Source organism: Rissa tridactyla, chromosome 2, assembly GCF_028500815.1.
Source record: "Rissa tridactyla isolate bRisTri1 chromosome 2, bRisTri1.patW.cur.20221130, whole genome shotgun sequence".
Lineage (NCBI taxonomy): Eukaryota > Metazoa > Chordata > Aves > Charadriiformes > Laridae > Rissa > Rissa tridactyla.
The window spans coordinates 81,321,946-81,343,602 of record NC_071467.1 but is presented as its reverse complement, the minus strand read 5'-3'; the positions used below and the strand labels follow the sequence as shown (position 1 = coordinate 81,343,602).

Below are 21,657 nucleotides of genomic sequence, written 5' to 3'. Positions count from 1 at the left end.
AAATCAAATACCAAGATGCTTCTTAAAAGTAAACACGCAGCTTAAAATGCTAAGTCCTTCAAATTCAGTCTAGAGAGAACCTCATATATTCTACTTTAGTGCTTTGCAAGCTGAAGGAAAACACTTGAAATGTCAGTGTGAAAGAATTGTGAAAGTACTTCATTTACATTAGCTTTTCTTCTTAAGACCCTGTAGTACTTGTTGCCACCTATAAACATAATAGCAGTTTTGACTTTAAATACCGGAAACTTCTATGATATCAAACAGTATGTCTGGACCTAGCTCAGTTCCTTCTTCCTTACCAAGATGGCTGAAATCCCACCTAAGTCCTGCAGGACTCGGACTCCATTCAATACAAAGGTGCATGCCTCTCGCGACACTCCATGGACCACATATATCTGAGAACGGAAATACCTTTAAAAAGCCCCATGGTGTTAGAAAGTGCAGCACCGGACGAACTAAGCTATTCCACTCAAGTTTGTTTTGGCAGATTTTCAACCCTCTAGTCTATCCTTGCCTTGTTTTCACACAGAAGACTTGGAACAATTCCATTTATCAAGTCTACCTAGATGGAGCGTTAAGTTGGCCTCTAAAATAAGACAGGCAGAAAAAGAGGAAAAAGTAATGCAATTCAATACCTTTAACAATTTTCTCACTATAGTTTTAGGTATGCAGTACAACAGTGGAAGGTAGACGGGGAAAAAACCCACACATTTGAAATCTGAAGACTCAAATGTCTACTTTTCAAGCTATGCTACTTGACATGAGACAATGTTAGCAAAATATGAAAACCTATTTTTGTGAAAAAAGGCATCATACAAAAATAATATCTCTGACCAATTTTCAGTTACGCTAGAAAAAGGAAATATGCTTATTTTCCATAGTTTAAGGGATTTACTACAACTGTCTAAAAGAGATAGTTGATAGCATTTCTTGTAAGACTGAAGAGCTTCCAGTCATATACGTTTTTATTTATATATTAATAAAATGGCTACAACTATATTTATGCTATAAATAAATACATAGTATATATCCAGCATACATCAACTAATGGGAATATAAAATTACTCTGTGTTTCAAGTAAAAGCTACAGTGATTAAAAAGCTACACTTCATTCTACACAGTCTTTCAAGGGAAGTTTCTTTCTTACAATACCAATGCTTACTTTAGATACTACCAGGAAACAATTATCAAATATGCACACTTGGGTATCTATTTATATAAGAAGAGCTTTCCAATTGCAGAAGAACCTTTGTAACAGCTTAGAGACAAAAAGAAGAAAAAATAAATATTAATTGGCTAACCACTGTCATTCATTGAACTTGAAAAATCAAAGCAAAATCCTTATTCTATCTAAGAACTTAACTTTGATGAAATTCAGCTTCTGTTTTATTCTCAGACATTTCAGTAAACCACAACCAAGTTATTAACAATTTAAATTAAGCTAATAGGTTATGAAAAATAAACTACCTAAAATCACACAATTCTTTTTTACCAAGGCCTGCATTTGACTTCTGCAAACCAGACTAGTTTGGCAGACACTCATATCTACAACATGGCAAGACCAATAACACAAAAGCAATGCGAAAGCGTTGCCCACTGGCATGACATTTTCCATCTTAAGTATTTTCTCCATTAGTGAACACACATTGCAATAATTTTAATGGTGTAGTTTACAGATGTTTAAGGAAGAAACAGTATTCTTATGATCACACAGTTCCCAATGCGACTTTGCCAAGTATGTTGAGCATTTTTTATTACTATTGCAAGATACATGCCACCCTTCCTACTGTATTTTCTGCCGTGCTACACAGCTATCAAGTAGAGCACATGCTTTAAGTTAGTCTTGTGCTCCAAACTTTTGCTACGTATCACAATTTAAGTCAGAGCCTTAACTTGATTCAGAGCCATAAAGTATCACTGATGGATATTTAATACCAGTTCATTCAAATTAGAAACAAGTTTATTAGAAAAAGTATAGTTAAATGAGTCACTGAGATTATAACTTAATATTCACCTTTTAAACAAACAAGAAAAAAACCATGGTTTTACATGTTGCTAAAGTTTGCCTTCAATGGCAGATAGCTGCCCTGCCTCATTCATGGGTGAGGAAATGGACTGAAGTGATAAAAGACAGCTTCAAGGGACGGGTTCTAAGACATGCAAGTTCCTTGATTCTCCCCAGAACAGCTCCTTTTTCAGCAGATGTCTCATTACATCACAAGTTCCTACCTGGGGTCCAGAACTTTTACTGTCAATGATATCAAAAAAAAAGCAAGCCTAGTGTCAGCAAGCTTAAGTTCATGATTGGATTCTGTACTCCATGGAAAAATTCTGAGGCCTGCAGATCAACAAGTTGACAATCACAGTACATTACTTCAACTCTGTTAACTCTTCTGGCAAGTGGTCAGTCTTTGTACAGTCATCAATAAGTAGAGACAATAATTCTTATGTTATTGTAATTCTTACAATAATTCTTACACTCTCCCTTCTAAGTCTACACTATACGCTTGATTAACGACATCCGAGTTTCACCAGTAATCTAAATCAACATAATTAGCAGGGAAGCCATGGAAAACTGTTTGCCTATCAGTAGAAATTAATCATACAGCACTTGTACAAATATTAAGAATACAAAAGATGGGACAGATAATTTGCTGCAGGACAACACACGGGTAACTTCCCACCACAGGAGCTCTTCTGGAAGAGCTTTACTATTCTCTGCAAGTTTCATCTTGAAAAACAGGGAATAGTAGCAAAGTCTCAGTAACAGATAATATTGCAAGACTACAAGCAGATGCTTTCCTCTTTATTAGCATAATAAACAGGGCGTATTTTCAGACCCCAAACTCATCTATTTCAGATGTGTTCATTTTCAAAGTTTTTATTCCAGAACAACTCAAGATTAAGCTACTCAGCTTTACTTATCAAAATAATTTAAACAGACATTTAAATTATCCAAGACAATGGTTTAACTGCTCCTAATAATTATAAACTTCAGAGGAAGCAGCAAGTAGATCATGGTGATCACTGATGTCATTCTGTATTTGGTTTACAATCCTGAAGCCCGTTTAAGCTTATAGAAAAAACAGGCAAGGTTTTTATTACCTTTTTCCTGTGCACAATATTTCGTGAAGAATAGTCATGATTATCTTCAGTAATCAAACCTACTTTTCTGCTTGTGGAAGTAGATTAATTACCTTATGTCTGTCATTTCTTGTTAAGGCATTTTTTTCTTTCTGAATAACTACACAATATTTCATTTCAGGCGAGATTATCAAAATTCAAAGGTTGTAACTCCAGGAAAAAAAAAAAAGAAAAGAAAAAAATTCCGGATGAAATAGCATTCAAGTCTACTTCGCAATTGCACAAAATTCTGCCATGCAACGTCATTTGATTTTCACCTCCTGCAGGCAGTACTCACTCCTTTCATCTATGTTTTCCACATGCAAATGGGCTAGATATAGCCATTAGGTGTGTCACTAAAGCCATAAGCCACTACTTCACACCTCCACCCCTCATCCCATCTGAGAGAGAACTGGCATCAAAGGCTTCAAGAAGCACTGATTTCTCCTGCTGGCCAGCCCAAACCCAGCATTAAGAAGGAAAGCAGCAGTACAACAGAACCAAGCACTGTCCCTAAACCAGTCCTCTCAACCGAGAGCAACAGAAAGTAGGACTCCAACCTAACTTCATACCATATCCAAAAGTGAAGACTCCAGAGCTTTGTTCAGTCTCAGCTAAAATGCTTTGACTACATTACATGAAGCAAACGAACAGCTCTGAGGGCTCCAGAGAAACTGGTGACTCATTTGCCTTTAATCCTGTGAATGCAAACTGCCAAGAATGCCCTATAGTTCTATAATTAACCATAGTTTTGCAAAGTCATTTGTCTAGCTATCATTAAAAAACCTTAAGCAACTCCAGCCCAGAGAAGCAAGGCAATAGAAAGGGGTTGTGCATACCAGTGGCTTCTGACTCCCACACAACCAATGGTCCCCTCTTACCCTCAACTTGTAAACCTCAGTGCAGCCATACTTTATACATCCTTGGAGAGGATTAATTTAATTTTGATTTCCTCTCTGTGTTTGCTTTGGAGGTTTGCAGCTTGAGCAATATATATATGACTAGAATTTGGCAGCAAGCAGCCTGTAATATGATGTATATCATTTCAGCCTGGCCAGCATATTCAGGAGAACAACAAGCTGGCAGTGAGGACAGCCTCACCTCACATTCAGAAAGTGGGAGACTGGTATAGGAATAAGGAATGGCAAGACACGTCCAGGAGCTGAACTTGAGGGATGGGGTCTGATATCATCCATGTGACCAAGGGAACACAGTGCCCAACAAAACAATCTCTCATCGTGACAGCGGAGGAGGTGGCAGGCATACAGGTCTTTACTCCCATGGCCTTTCCATCATCCAACAGGTTTCTAATATATTGGTTACTGGTATCTTCCACAGCTTGCCAGAGCAATGGTAAAACCAGGGCCCTGCAAAGGGGTATTGTTGCCACAGGAAAGCAGGCAGAAATAAAAGGATTTTGCTGGTCTAACTTCCATGTTTGAGCATCATGCTAGATTAAAGAAAATATTAAGTATTTTCTATAAGATTTTCCAACAAAGAGGAGGAGGAATTAAACTCTGAACTGTACAATCTCCAACATAAATTTCGGTTAAACATTACAAATTTCTGTCTCAACTTTTATTCCATCAGTTGTCCTTCATGAAGAAGTTAAAAGCATGTGTAACATGCTATTCTATGTATACAATATTCTATTCTATATAATCATAAAATCATGATTCTATGATTATAATACTGAAACAGTAATATTCTATGCACAACAGAAAGCAGATTCTACTGCATGCCAAGTAAAGACAAAGGCTTTCTTTTTAGCTCATTCATGCCATTTTTCATAGCTGAAATGCATTTGTCCAGCTAGGGTCAGTGGTACATACCTACAATCATAAGCTCCAACCAGTGCATGAAGGTGGCCATTATTGCCTGGAGCAAAACAATCCAACCATCCTGACACAGACCTTGTTTCAAGGATTGCTGAGCACATAAGGATTCTTCAGCGAGTAAAAACTCAAAATTATCTGACATCACAAGCTCTTATTGTTTCAGTAGCGTACTAATCTTCTACCATTTCCAGATTTCCATCCACCTAGAATTGGCAAGGTTCCTTTTCTTAGACTTCTATATAAGTTTATCAAGAATATATTGTTGCTTCCACCAGAAACTTTCTGTAAAGGGACACGAGGGATGGAATGCAATGGCCTACGTCTGCCTTAATGTCTATTACCACTGCTTAGCAGTGATACTACACATTACTCCTACACATGAAACCCAAAACTACATCTGCCTTTTTATATTATACAGCACAGAAGCTTTATTTTAACCTTAATGTTTACTACCTTTGCTGTCTTTTGTCATCACTGCTTCCTTTTCCCAGTCTAAATTCAGCGCCTTTAGTTTGAGTAGTCCCTTCCCTCCCCAAAATAAAATTCAGTTTGGTATTTCCGTGATACGGAACCAAACTAACTTGTGTCAGAAATGGCAAAAAAAATAAAATCCTAGTCCATTCAGACTTGTCAGTCACAAATGACAATACCTGAGCTAAGTATGACTGTTCAATTCAAGTTCAAAAGTTAGACACAAAATAAAGGGTGTGATCAGATTCCACTCCACAATCAAAAGTTCACCCTTAAAAAAAAAAAAAAAAAGGTGTGGGGTGAGGAATAAAAACCATTATAAATCAGTGTTTCAGTATCCTATACAGTACTTCACACCTAGGCCCAAGATACAGCATGCAGTGTTCAAATGCTGAGAATAAGACCATGTATTTCAACACCTATATATAACGTTTTTGTTTTTTTTTTCCCCTTTTAAACTTTTGCCCTCAAGTGATTCATGGTTTGAATACTTATACCTGAACACTATCATACTCTGGATGCATAAAATAACAGCATTTACAAGATGATGCAACACAGTTAACAAACACCTGGTTTTCCCTGGCCTTGTTCTGTCAGCCTACAATTCTTTCCTCAGGGAAGAAGAGATGCTGATTTTTATACGGCTTCCAGATGTTAAATGGCAATGGTTCTGACCAGGATACCTGAAGCTTCAAAAGCTTCAGGTAATCTATACATCTGCATTAAGATGAATCATCCTAAATGCATCTGACTGGGTGAGCAGAGGCATCACGTCACGCTTTCAGAGTTCTGCATAGGATGCCCCAACGAACTGGGGGCAGGAGTGTCCTTCATTTGGATCAAATTAACACAGACATGATGTACAAATGAGGAACTTAAGCTAGCATGTCAATAAAACAGTGCAGGAGCCTAAAAACTTCCAAACTCAGTAGAAGACCTAATTCTGAGCTGAGCAAGTCATTCACAGACCACAAAAAGAGTGCCCACAAAGCTGTATCAGAATTGAAAAGATTACTGTCCAAGGAAAAACAAATTCTTTCAGTTGATATTTGAACCACATCAGTATTAAAACATACTCAAAGTCAGAACAGAATTGGTGTCACTCGTTTAATTTTCAAGAAGCAACCAAGGCAACAAAACCTTTCCAGTTTTTCTAATTAGTAAACACACACACCGCAAACTACTGCTACACAGAGTGTAATGAGGTGAGAACTGGTGATGTGTTTTCAGTTGAGCACGCTCCCATGACAAGTTTCTTGAAAATTCCAATAAGTGCACAGACGAGAAGAGTTGAAACTCATCCAAATCTTCCTGGACACAAACAAATCAATGCAAACACAAATAAACAGGAAACCCAGCACACAAATAGCACCGTAGCACCTAGAGTACACACATTTTTCTTGCTCTAGAGAAATATGTCAGGACATAAATGGAGGCCAGTATCATTTACAGCTGTCCATTTCATACCAAATATGACCTTGGTCCTGAGGTTAAAAGGAGCTGACAAATGTGTCTCAGATAGTTTTAGCTATTTTCTTTCCATAGAGGCTTTGTACAATGGTTTATTACTAGCTCTAGGGATATTATTTTTCTATATCCCTTTAACAAAGGAATAACTTTGTGATGAGTTATTTCAGTCCAGTAACAACTTCTTAAGAAGATGTGTGCATTTTTACATCTGCAATATCCCTGTTCCAGTGCAAAGGAGTTCTTTTAAGAACAGCTCAAGCAGTCAAATACTTCCATTTTTAAGGAAACTTCTTAATGGGATGTATCTACAAGGTTCCACAACTTCCTTGAATGTTGACTGAACTCTTTCAAATCTTTGAAAAAAATACGGCCTTTGTTAGGACTTGAAATTACTAAGTGACACTTACTCTTGGATTTCGATAAGAGTAAAAGCGTAATTTAACCCAGGACAATAAGAAACATTTTGGGACTGAAACGTGAACTATTTTTTTTTGAGCCACAGTCACAATCCCAAGATAAATATCGGTAAGTTTCACATAGAGTTTATGAGTTTACTTTTGAATTAAGGATGCCTATCTGGTTACCAAAGTAACACGATATATCAGTTTTCCCATCAGCCACCAAACTCCAGAGATTCACCATGATTACATTTGCCGTTAACTAAACCATCCACTACAAAATGCTTGTTTCTCTGGCCTGAATTGACTAACCATTCAGACGTACAGACACAATTTCTATGAGGGAGCCCAAAGGAAACACTTTATCCTTTCAGTAGTATCTGAGCCTGCTAAGTTTATAAGCATAATATATCATATTGAGCAATGTGCAGTAGGATACAAAGGTTTGGTCACTCATACTTTTAACCACATTCTCATTTTTTATGACTTTTCAGTTAATATGATCTGTTTTTCCAGTTTCTTTCACTTAGTTTTACTGCTCACAGTTCCCAACTATACGGCTTTTTTCCCCCCTTAGTCAGGCCAATACTTAACTTACTGTTTAGTTATGGTTTCATTATTCTTCCCTCCAAAGTAGCACAGAATATTACATATTTAAACATGGTTGCTCTAAGTTAGAGCCCACAAATGTTAAACAGTAACAAGTTCATGGCATGACATGTTGTCCTTCTATGGACATCTTATTTCCAAGATACATGAGAAATGATCTTTCTCTCAGACAGGGATAAATAAGGAGTTACTCTGATATTATATGTTCCAATTTCTACGAAATCAGCAGATGCAAAATTTAAGCAATAGAACCACTCAAAATTCTGAGTCAAAGTATGAATGATGGATAATAAAGTTACACTAGTAATTTGGACATTAATTTATGACCAAATTCAAGAGGATACCCTTGTGCTTCCCTTTAAGCATCCGTCCAAATCAGAACTGGAATAATCAATAACAGAAACTGGGACATGAGATAAATGCCATCAGTTCTGAGACTTGTTTTTTCAGTTCACATCTGCATTCGTCTGCCGTCTATTTTAAAATGGACATCTATGGCTAATCACGGCAAACAGTTTCTCATGCCAGAATTTCATGTTTGCTTTTGAAGCCTCTCAGTCTCCTCCTTGTGAGCAATATTTTAACAAGAGTGGTATCATCACAGTAACATAGAAAATATTAGGTAGGGGTAAGTATTTACTGTGTGTTTTGGGTTAATTTCTTTTTTTGGCCATATACAAATACAGAATCTAAACAAGAATCATTTACAAAATTAAAAGTATATGAAAACAACACATCAAACTGAGGAAAGACCAATTCTCCTTCATCCTGAAGAGGTATCTACTATGATTTGTAAAATCTGAACCCAGTGACTGAATGGCAGTGCTGTTATGTTGATTCAGATACAATTAAATTATATAGGAATTTGCCTTCCTTAATTAGGCACTAACAGAAGTGATCTTACTAAATATTGAAGGATACAAGCAGATCCACCATTCATCCAATGTCACATCAGCAGAAAGAGAAAAAAAAGTGTTCCTCAATAATTTTTTTCCCAAAGAATATATTTGTCCAGTAGTCTGACAAGTTAAGAGCACCAATTGTCATGTGTTGATATCAGTTCTTTTTACCGGAAGCAGCCAAAGCAGATTCAGAATATTGGAAATTTTAGCCAGTTCCAGAATAATCTCCCATTAAAACCATGCACATCAGCTTCTCATTCAGTTTCCCATGCTTAACATTGCAAAAGTCTTCTAAATACAAATGCAAGGCTGAACAGAAAATGTGAAAGTATAACTGAATCCAAGGTATAAAGGCATTAAAAGAAATTTGAGGAAGTTAACTTTACTGGAACAGCAAAGAGAAAATACACTCACAGCTAAAATCAGATTGGACTGTAATTTTGTCTGATTACAAAAAATTACTAAAATCTTGTTTCAAAAGTGAAAGAAAAGCAAAAGCATCAAAGAGCATGATGATTTCAGAAAGCAGAGTTCAAGTTCATGGTTTATCTCAGGCCACAATAAAGACAGACCAAGTAAACATAAGCTAGAGCCTACTGAAGACAGTCCAATTATTATTTTATCATTTAGACCATATTTATTTCTGGTTCTATAAGGAAAACTACTATAGAAGTTCTTCCTCTTGTGAGGTAAACAACTGCTCTGCACAGTACACAATTTTTGAGGTTTCAGGTGCCACACAAAGATTTTATTGCTCGAATGGGAGCTAAAACCTGGCAAGGCTTACAAATGTTTATCTTGCCAACGAAATGTGATGGGGGTGTTTAAGAAAAAAAACCAAACAAACCAAGAAATATACATTTACATATGTCTACATGACTATATAAATATCTTCAGACTTCACAGCTCGGAAGAATTTGTTCCTACTACCCACATCCTTGAGATCTCTTAACACTAATGTTTGTCTTTCAGAGATTCCCACCTAGCACTATTTACCTATAATGAACAAGTAAAAGACTTCCCACAAACAACAAATACCTGATGGTGCTGTAAAGTTTCACTCTCTTGGATATACAAGGTGGAAATGGACTTTATGTTAGGGAAAAACAAAAGCACTATCGATTAGATTAGCCACTGGTACAAAATGAAATTTCTCTGTTGTGGGCTTGATAATAATTTACAATGGAGATTTATGATATATCGAAGTCATTACAAGGAGCATGACAACTTACAGCTATCCAGTAAAACCATCAAGCTTCTTCCCACTCATGCATTCACATCTATAAGGCAGCACAAACACATCCCAGGTAGGCTACACACCTATGAAAAGTCTCTGTACCCTCCAACAAAGTGAAGTAACTCAAACAAGTGGATCTAAATTGACTACCAAATCTTATAAACAGGCATTTGCCATGCATCAATAAAGAAATCCTCCCCACCTTGCACACGCAACAGGCCATCGTAGGTGAGTAGAAATCTCCTAGCTCAGTATAGTTGATAGGCTGCTAGGGACACCTGTTTTCCTGTATCAGAAAAAAACCCCAATCTTTTAACTATTAAAACAGCGATTATACTTTGAGGTTCAAGAGATACAAACTCCCAATCTATCACCACAGTTCCAGATGGAAACTAGCCTTAAATGTGAAAGGAAATATCACAATGGACAGTTGCTGAACATGCAGCAGGCACAACACCATACCACAATTTATATGTTGAAGTGTGGCTGATTAAGGCTAGAGGAATATATATGCGGCTACTGACCAGATTATACTCACGCTTATAACTTCTGCTTATACTTCCAGCCTAGTCTACTGTAGCTGCTGAAACCAACGATGATCCGGCAGTCAGAATTAACAAGAACATGAGTTGTTCAAGAACATAAGAGATTCTTGAACTGCCATTTTCATCAGCCAATCAGTACATACTTCCAAAGAGAAATCTGAGGAACGCTGGCAGAAACAAGCAGATGCCAAACTTCAGTAACTTGAGAAAAACACAGTAGCAGGCACTATGGTACAATAGCCAGAAGAAAAGAACAGAATGAGTCAGCAACTCTAAGCAGATATTCTCTAGTATGCTGCTAGTTTTGGCCCTGTTGGCAGTTATCAGTCTTAAAAATTATACAGTCATTTAACAAGATGACATAAAAAAAGATAAGATACAGGGAAAAAAAGGCAGGCTATTTTGTGCAATAAATTTAAACTACAGCATCTTAACAGGGATTGTCAAGTTGAAGGCAAAAACTTGCTGTTGCAATTTTATTTCATTATTTCAATCAAGTACTAGAATTAATCTGGAGGAAATTGCTAGTGTCAGTTCATAAATTCTGGGAAAAGGATAAGCCTGACATTAAAATACGCATTATCAGGCTGTATGTATTCTTCAGGCAGTCTTAAGAGACAGCCTAGCATTCAAGCAAGATGATTTTTTGACTAGCAAATGTTGGGCAATCATCAGATACTTCAAGATGGCTCTTCACTTTTCAGAGAAGGAAATTACTTCAAATAGCTAGCATAGGCAATAACAGACAAAGAACAGTTTAGTGTCAGAACTTCCCTGTGATAACAGTATTTAAATAGTTTGGTACAGCATTACGCAGAAAGAATTACATTTGGGATCTTGGATTCCTTAAAATCAGATTTACAGGTAATTGAATAAACCGTAATCACTCCTACCAGCATCAGACCTTACTTTGGAAAAGCTAATGCCAGGTTTTTAAATTGGGATCATTTCTCTTTAGCTGTACTGTAAGTGAATTTGCTCTGGTAGGTCTCACATTTCAGGCAGCAGATCAAGTAAGACTGCAGTTTTATGTACCTTTCCAATTTGTTCCTAGTATTGTTTGGGCAAGTTTTAAACATTTGGCTATAGCATTTCAGTACAAATTAGCCAGAATAACGTAAGGTTTCAATTTGCAGCTTTAACCTTGCCAATGTCCCAACTACTTTTGCCTTGTATTTGAACTCTGATTTAAATGCTGATTGCAATGGTATTGTTATAATTAGCAGAACAGCTTTGCAGGAACACTGCCTATTAGATAGCAAAAGCATAACAAGATGTGGTTAAACACAAAAAATAGTGCCTAAGAACAACCCCTATACTACTTTGTACCTCCACATCCTGCTCGAGGTGATTATATTTGCGTATGCATTCAGATATGTTGGTTAAAGGAATTTAAATAGTGAGCTCTGTTTATTCTGCCAAAGTGTTTATAGTTTTGGATTTATTAACTGTCACGCCTCCCACCCCCCTCTTATTCTTCCCCAGTTTTTTGGCTTCAAGTGATCCTGTTTTGGCACATTCAGTAATGCAACGTTTCATTCTTCTAGAAAACTCCACCGCTAGAAAAGTAATACAAAACCCTAGGAAACCTACCTGGTCTCCAGTTTCACTACCAACTCAAAACAGCCACAGTTCACTCAAAGCCAACTGAATCTCAGCCCAGTTCGAAGTAAGCAGGGGCAAATTCAGGCATTCGTATCAAATTCAGACATGGTTTGGTGGACAGAAAGTCTGCTTGGACAGTACTTCAACAGTAGAACGAAGAGCCCAAATTCCCAGTAAGAGATGCCGGGAATCATCTCAGGACAGAGATAAACAGGGAGAGAACTGCTGTCAAAAGAATTGGGAATTATGCATATGCTTGCATGCATTCAGAAAGAACATACATAGGTTTTCATTTCTGATACTGCATTAGTAAGCTTCTGATGTTAAAAAGAAAATTAAAGGAAAACTATTAAAGAACTAAAGAAGAAAAAGATTTCTGAATAGGTATCCGACATAGAAAGGGATCAAAAGAGGTCTTTCTGCCAAAAGGATCATCAACAAAAACTGGGTGGAAGACAGCATCTCTTTTCAGCAACAGTCTTTTGCCACAACACTTAATTAGCTCAATGCCCAGAGAGGATAAACAAACTACTCAAAAGCATCAATGGAAGTATATTAAACGTAGCTACCTACCTTATTATGTGAACCATAATACACAGAATGGTTCCCTATTTGTAAACTGGTTCTCTGAAATTTTTAACTTCTGAAATAAGATGAGGGCTGCACTCACCCGAATCTCAAGTCTGAGCTGATTCTCCATCAGGAACCATTTTAAATACCAAAAGCATTCAGTAGCAAAAGAACTGTACCACCTTTCCAAATTTTTCAGTGTCCACCATTTGGCATAATGCAAGGACCCATCCTCTTAAATTCATTGAATAAATCAAGGGTTACTTGGAGATCCAAAAGACATCCAGCCTTTTGCGACAACATGATTATGAAGTCAAGAGAAATTAATAGCCTGACATCCTCCTTGAAGCTATCCTGTAATATGTACTTTGTTCCCTCACTTGTAGAGTGAAATGAAAGGCACGCAACCCAAATAAATCTTTCTGTGTTCAAGAAATGGCACTTAATATACTACCATGCAGAGCTGTGATAAACATTTTCTGATACAGAGCTCAAATTTTCCTGGAAAATTAGCTTTTCCATATAGAAAGACAAGATCTCACTGATTTTCTATACCTCTCTGTATCAAAGCCAGGGACAAAAGTGTCTATCAATCTTAGACACAGAAAATAAGAGTCCAAAATAACTGCTTTGAGAGATTTCACAGATTGATAAAGGTCAAGCTGTCTTTCCACAGTACATAAAAAAAATGTTTAAAAAGCAGCTGCTTGTTCCATTACTCACTATAGTCTTCTAAAATGACTTTAATATCTAAAGTATCAAAATAAGAATGGTATTGCTGAACAATCTCTATTCCTACTTTCCTCAATTAGATATTAATTACACATTAATTCACTTACAATTTGTAGAATAAAGCAATGCAGTAGTAGTCAAATTCCAGAAGTTTTGGAAGTCATCTGAAATTTATTTTCTTAAGAAATTATTAGAAGCGTACAACAAAAGCATGAAGGACTCTTGCTATTATTACACATATAGAGGCTAACTTCTCTTAGAAAAGCTTATCCAACTATGCTTTATTAATCTAAAACTGGATATAAATCCAGTTTCAGCTACTTTGATCTATAATTAAAGAAAACTCGAATGAATACCTGTACTTCTATATTCAGAATAGTAGAAGTTCTACTGAGAGCTCCTAAATTCATAAAGCTTGCCACCAACTCGAACTCTTAGCTCCATGTTTCTTGGGGTTTGCTGGGTTTTTTTGGGCTTTTGTTTTGTTTTGTTTTTGAGGGGGGGATATATTTGTTTTTTGTGGGGTTGGGGAGGGTGTTGCTGGTAGAGGGGTTGTCTGGTTTTTGGTGGGTTTGGTTGCTGATTTATGTTGGCTTTGTTGTATTGGCTTGGGTTTTGTTCGGTGTTTTGTTGTTTTGGTTGGGGTTGGTTTTGCTGTTGTTTTGGGGTTTTTAATTTTGTTTTTGGTTTTGTTTTTTTTTTGTTTTCCCCCCCCTCAAGATCTGTAGCAGAATGAAAACCACTACTGAGAGAAGGTTAATTCCTCATTCACAGACATCCTTTTCTCTGGAACTTATCATGGGCCTGGGGAAGATGACGGACAGCAGATATTCCATAGCGTAGACCACCACTCACTAATACACCATCCACTTCAAGAAGCTTCAGTGGCAGGGACCCACCATAAAAGGATGCTGAGGACCATAGCAACACGCCTGATCAACCTTAGTCAGATATCATCTTGCACACTCTTACATGAGAAATTAAAGCATACATATTTGCAAAATGCTACATTTTCACATAGTTGTCCCCAAACATGATTTAATTGAGGGAATGGTTCCTAATGAACCTAATTACTCCAACCAGGCTATAGGGCCTGCTTCTCCCAGAATCATAGAATTATTTATGTTGTAAAAGACATGTAAAAGTCCAGCCATTAACCTAACACTGCCAAGTCCACCAGAACCACTAAAAAGCCCAAATAAAACAGAAAGGAGGATACAACTATGAGAACGGGGGGCTTTTATAGTAAACACCTAAACTTCAGAAGAAATACCTCTTCTGTTGAGATGCATACAAACAAATACTGCCAAAACAAATGCATTTGATCTCCACACTAAACATGCGTCACAGTGCTAATGGGTGAAAAGCTGTGTTCTCTTAATTCACCTGGTTTCCAAACACGGTCTTTTTAAAGTATGTTTAAGGTACATGAAGATCATATGAGGAATCAATTTGAGACTCTAGAATTGTCACAGTACTGCAGAAGGAAAAACTAACAAACAAAAAAGTTAAATAGTTTTTGAAGGTCCCTAAAAGTCAACATCACTAAAAGCAAATTCTAACTTCTGCACAATACAGCAGCTGACTTCACTGCATTTCTGCAAAATTCAAAATATAAACGTTTAACAGGATATTTTCAGAGGTATTTCAGCACTGAGTTCCTCTGCTAAAACAGTGTTTTGCTTCAGGCCTAATCCTTCAATTGTATTTTATAGAAGCTGAGAAATAAATTAGAACTCATACATGGAGCTCATACATGAGCTTTCAATTTAAAGCTGCCTCTGGATTCCCATTTAAACAGCCATACACATGAAGTGCAAACAGTTTTGATTTTTGATTTGAAAAACAGTCAAGTTAATATGGACCATCCATCCTGGACACAACATTCCACCCTCTTCAGGTAAGCGTTAGAAGAGAGCTCCCTGATCAAGGTAAGCCCATACAAAAACGTGCAGTCTAATCTTCTAAATCAAGTTTTAGACAATAATATTCCAGCTGAGACTGTGTCTAGCAAATTGCATTTAAATGGCCCACAAAAATCCATTTAGTCCTTCACTTGCCAGAAGAGCAATGGGGGGTAGCAAAAACTCATGCATTCTCAAGTTTCTAACTGTAATTGATTGATGGGGTAAAGAATCGCCGACAATGTCTGAGACTGAAAAAGAAGTAAAAGGCAGTGTATATTCAAGGCTAAAGAAAACTGTATCCTCAGAAGAGGAGACAGTGTGGAGGCATCAGTGTCCATGCATGCCCACAGTCTACCATGCTTCCTCCTGAGCTATGCTGTAGCCAAACAAACAGTCCCTACAGCATACTCTGTCGTTTACAGAGACAGACATCTGATTTTCGCCACCTGTCCTTCACTGAAGTACAGAAAGTGAAACCAAAATGAGAGCAACTTAACTGGAGACTGAGCTTCAGTTTCTGCACCAGTACAGCCTCACCTTTGCATCCCTCTCATGTGCATCACTGGTATCTCAAGTTTGAATTTAGGAAGATGTGTGGTCTGCCAGCTAACATCTGCATTCCTCTACACAACAGAAACAGGGTAGTAGTTATCTCTCCAATGCATCACTGAGCAAAGACGGTTTGGCTAAGGATACTAATAGATGCTGTCTGTTCTTCACTGGTAGAGAATGTGCAGTTCACCCAGGCACATTTACTAGCATGACAAGCATTTTGTCTCTTTGAAACATAAAATCTCCTTCCACAACTCTACAGATGCTCATAATTTACAATGCGAGGGAGGGTACCATACTTTGGCTATAACTGCATCTCCCACTCCCATTCAAGAGATTTAACTGACATTGCCATAACAGTTTATCTAGACTGAAACACCACATAAGCTATCTCAAGCAGCTTGTTACGCATTTCTTGTACCCATCCTATACAGCGTCCTGGTTTGAGGTAAAACAGAACCAAGTTTCTGCTTAGTAATTTTACTTTGCAAGTAAGCCTCTTCTAACTGAACTCTCTGAAATTAACAGCATGTTGTGGAGACACTCTTTGCTCTCAGAGACATAAGGCCTGATTATTTGTAATTATGCCTAGAAATGGTATGCAGAGAGGCTCTTACTTACACTTCTTGCTATAACAACCAAGGTCAGCTAACTTTGTTATTTGCTCCATTGGAGGCTTGGAGGAGGAAAAGCACAGAGGGGTCACACCTGTGGGGAGGAGTGGACAGGACAGGTGACCCAAAACTGACTAACAGGGTATTCCATCCCATGTGCCTCATGCTCAGTATAAAAGCCGAGGGATCAAAGGGTCAGCTTTCTTTCATCAATGGCCGGCATCTGAGGAGGACCCTGGCTGTTTGTCTGCCTTTGATACTGATCCGTGCATTCCTGAATCCAGATCTGGGATCCAGTTCCCATCCGTCACTGAGTCCAGTCTGGGACTTTCCCAGTGCCTACAGGTGACATGATCATCATCCTAGGAGCTTGATACAGTTTTGTATATATTATATATATATTTCGGTAGTTCCTTTTTATTATTTTATTAGTAGTTTTGATTAGTATCATTAAAGTAGTTTAGTTCCTTCTAAACTCATAAGTCTCTTTCTCTCTCTCCCTCCTCTCCTTGGAAAGAGAAGTGGGGGAGAGCATGTCTCATTCATTTTCATTGGCCAGTCCAGCCCAAATCACGATATAGACAAACATTTCAGTACTGAAACTTGACAAATATAATGGTTGCAGTAGACACGATGAAGAGTGTAGTTCACTTGATTGTTCAAACTGATGGCAAGATAACAACGGCTGTCAGATACTTCCTGAGATGGTTTGCTCTTTCAAGTAAGAGTCCTCCTTGACACCTTTTTTGCAGTCCTTAGGAATCCATACCTGCCTAAGAAGTACTTTAAATGTCTGCTGCTTTGCTGTAGAGCACCACAGAGCTGGAATGAATCAGTCCCACAGATTTCCTTTCTAGTTGTTTCAAGGCGTTTCAATCAATATTCAGCTTCAACAAGTGTTGTATCAACTGTCTTGCAGAAACAGAAGAGAAGGCATGCTATGCAGAACTGTAAAGACCTAGGTCTGTTTGCAAAGCTGGAAAGCAGGAGCCATGAAAGGCCTTCAGCCTCAAACACGAATTCTACACTCTTCACAGAGATGGGCACTCACTCAAGAAGTCATCTGCCAATAGAAATTCAAGGAACACGAAAAAGCTGTCTGTGACTTGTCAATGAAAGCGAAGAAAAAATGAAAGCGAAGAAAGCACATGTCAATGAAAGCGAAGAAAAATTCACCTGTAATCTTTCGTAGTCCTTCCCACACCATACCTAGGATGCATACATCTCACCACACACAACACATGGCTCATTCATAGGACAGCACACACTGCTATGAATTTACAACACAGCGCTAAACCAAAGGGGAGAATTGGAGCTTTCTGTCCCTGTGATAAACCAGTCTCATGGTGACGAGTGAGATACATTTACCGATCTCTGGGGTGGGCAGGTACTACTGTATCATGGCGAGCAAATACTAGAGCATAGAGTGCTATAAAGGTAAATTTAACTAACAGTTATAAAATGTTATGTAAACACCCCAATGAAAAGACATAACTGCCACTGCTCGAACAGCATCTAACACAATCAGGCTCCTATTCTTAGCTGGTCCCTAGACGCTACTCTGTACCTGAACAGTATGAAAGCATTTGGTCTTGTAAGCATAGAACTTTACTCATCCCGTAGAAGAGAATGAGTCTTTCCGTTCAGCTGAATCCTCCTACTGTATAAATCTACTGTACATGGGGAAAGAGGCAGCATTAGTAAAAAATCCATACATACACCCATTGATAAATGTGCCTTCCAGTAATAGCACTTGTTTCAACAGTCCTTGTTTTTCCCCAACACCACTTCCATGTCTCTGCTCTCACTTGCCTTCACAGAACTCTTATGCTCCTTGGTTATGACATTCAAAATATCTGCCAGATCACACAACAAGCTACATTAAGGCAATTTAAATTGAATTTAAATAATCAAACTGATCCACATTAGTAACTCCTCAGCAGAAAAACTTGGTAGGAAAGTCGTAGTAGCACAGGCTGAGGAAGAAACTACTACTGCTGTTGTCAAAGCAAGCGTTTGTCAAATCACACTCTTCTAGGGCACAGGAAAACTAGTTTCACATATGAAATTGCCTCCAAGTATAGACTATACAACTCTGCTGCTCTGAACTCTTTCTGAATCTGCACAAGAACGCATAAAAACATATCTTTACTAGAGCATCTGCTGGCCTGCATTTAAGCCTCCGTCACTAATGAATTAATCAGCTGCAAACCAGCAGTGAAGATTTCAGGGTCAATGTTGGTACTCACTGGCTCTATAATGGGCTAGATTAAAAAGATGAATTTTTGACATTAATAAAGGATTATTTTGCATTATCTGATTTGAAAATAAGGAAAAAAGCATGCTTTACTGATTGAAGTAAAACAGAAATTTAAAGCAATTGTTAAGTACTGACTTCAGAGTTTCCACTATTTCTTTGTCATTTGTTTTTTTGTGTGTTTGGTTCCCCTCCCACTCCCCAGCTGCCACACAGAAGAGTTAAAATGCTTTTTTACATTTCCTAAATTTATTTCATGTCTTGGCAATTCACCTCCTTCAGGTACATCAAAACTTCTGAATCTAAGACTTAAGAGAAACATGAAGTCTACTATTCAGCTTAACTTTCTTTACCATGTATTCATTTATTGTTAAATTTATTGTCCAGACTAAAAAGCAGAGATTCTAAGCCAGTCTCTCTCATGATTCACAGGTGCCAGATATTCATTCTTGATTTGGGATTATGCATGCCTAACAATAAACTCTTGTGATTTATATGGTCATTTATTACTTACATAAACTGCTTTTCCTCTACAGATTCTAAATTCATAGTCAGAGTTGCCAAACTAGAACTATTCAAAGACCTATGATTTCTTTTAACCATAAGAAATAGAGCCAGACTGAGAGCAATGAGAGCTCGTAACGTAATTTGTGAAGACAGAAGTTTAAGAAATCAGAATTATTAATTAATAATTACCGAGTCCAACCAACTTATTATGACAGAGTTGAACAGAAATGCTAGTTAAGGGACATGAATTCATCATTTAAAAAAAAGCTTTGAATTTACACCATTGAACTACATATAGATTTAATGATTTCCTCTCAAGCCGTTGAAGGCACTCTTGTAAAATATAGGGTAGATACACTTTCAACAGAGCACATCTACTCTCATATAAGGCAGCAGGAAAGGATCAGCATTTCTCTGTTCACAAGCTGGTTAGTACAACTTTATATTGACACATAAAACATCTCCTTCCCCTGACATTAAAAATCTTGTCCCAGATGATCCCATACTCCAGTAACTGCAGGTGAGATGCGTTGATCTAATTAAGTCTTGTCAACTCTTCATTTCCATAGCTACACTTTTGAAAACTTGTCACAAACTCCTCACATTTTCATGGTGTTCATAGTATGAAAATAAGAGGCTGAGATTTAACCTAGAACCTACGCCAAAAAGCTTCCATTAAGTATATTCTTCAAAAATAAGTTCAAAATCAGATCGCATCAAGTCTTAAGTATAAAAGCCTTTGCTGAAAAAGTAACATGCAAAATTACTCAAACCCCTCTACACTTCTGTTCTGCAGAAGAATCTTAAATCCTTTGTCACAAGCTTAAATCAGAAACTACAGCAGGTAGGAGCGGAAACTGCATACAGAAGTAGAAATGTTTTTTAATTTCTAGGACGTCGATGGTAGTGTACACAGAAGGAATGAGGAGGAGGGGTTCCTTTCCTGAAAATAGCTAGGATTATGCTGGGGGGCCTGACCTAAATAATGAGTACCAGATGCCTACCTTCACTGGTAGCTGCATTCTTCTGGGCTTTGGTGGGCGTGTGATCTGTACTTGAACTCACGTCGGATGAGATGCTTGAGCTGCCTTTGCCTGCAAAGGGAGAAAGAGGTGGAGAGAGTGGGAGGGAGAGAGAACAAACATGAGTATCAACAGTGAAGTAGAAAGACCTTCCATATCAGAACCTGGAACAATTCCAGGAAGCTTTAAAGCAGCTGATGTTCATTTTGTACACACTTGGGTAGGAGTTAACTGCATTATAACTTATAGCATGTGCATCTTTACTTGTACTAAGGCTGCAGTCAGCCTTCTGTGTCACAGGGGTCCTCATTACGTATTTGCTAAGCTCTATTGTAAATGAAAAGTTTGTGATTAACAACATTAGAAGAATTTCCATGATCAGTTTCCTCATTCAAATACCTCTTACACAGATCAGGACAAATGCACGCTGACCCTCATCAGCACGAAGGGTTAAATTCAAAATCTGTTAAATGAGTTTAGATTTCCATTTTTTTGTGTTCACATCATGTATTCAAGCCACTTGGTCACACAAAAATTAAAGTGAGGTATCTGCTGTTTCCTCCTATACCATGCTCACTGCTTGATATAATACACCATTTTAAAACTAACTTCTACAGTGACTGTTCTTCACCTTTCATTTTTTAACTGTAAATCAGAAGCAATGTATGTTTCTTCTCTTATTTTCTTTCTTAAGACTTTTTCCTGCATTTCCTGCATCAATGCCCCCAGACCTATTTTTGGGATGTTAAACCAGGTACAAATTACCACCAGAAGAAATCCAAATACAAAGAAAAAAATAACTCAAATAGATACTACAGAAGAGCAGAGTGGGCTAAAACAAAGTTGTCTTTCTGTTTACCTGTGAGGATCTAAGAATGAGTCATTTATCTTTCCCTTCAGTCATTCTACTCAATCTCAGTAACTACTAACAGGGAATACGCTCTGCTCCGCAGCAGAGGAACCAGACCAACCACCTAATCAGCAGCAAGCGAGATTATTCATTACCTTTCCTCTCTCTAGAATTCTGTTACATTATAAGAAGTTATGTATCCCCACAAACATTGCATTGGTGAAGCCTTTAAAAGCTATGTTAGTTTTTGGACCAAAATTAGGCTGTATGCAGAAGGCTAGCTGACACCATGTTTCTGTCACTTGAATAAACCCATAATCACAGGAATGTTAGTAAGAGACTTTTCTGATCTGTTATTTCAATCAAGCATTCCTTGGGGGTCTGGGTTACAGTATGCCTGGTTTTCATAACATTTAGATGTAAGGAGGAGGTCTGCTTTTTAAAG

General features: G+C 37.7%; 1 protein-coding gene across 1 annotated transcript in view; it reads right to left on the bottom strand.

Moving 5' to 3' along the window:
* The window catches only part of FBXL7 (F-box and leucine rich repeat protein 7), a 201,025-nt gene that overhangs the window by 131,480 nt on the left and 47,888 nt on the right, over positions 1 to 21,657 (bottom strand). Inside the window, exon 2 of the mRNA XM_054190801.1 lies at positions 20,345 to 20,434. Coding sequence (XP_054046776.1) covers positions 20,345 to 20,434 — 90 coding nt within the window. The remainder of the gene's footprint in view (positions 1 to 20,344; positions 20,435 to 21,657) is intronic.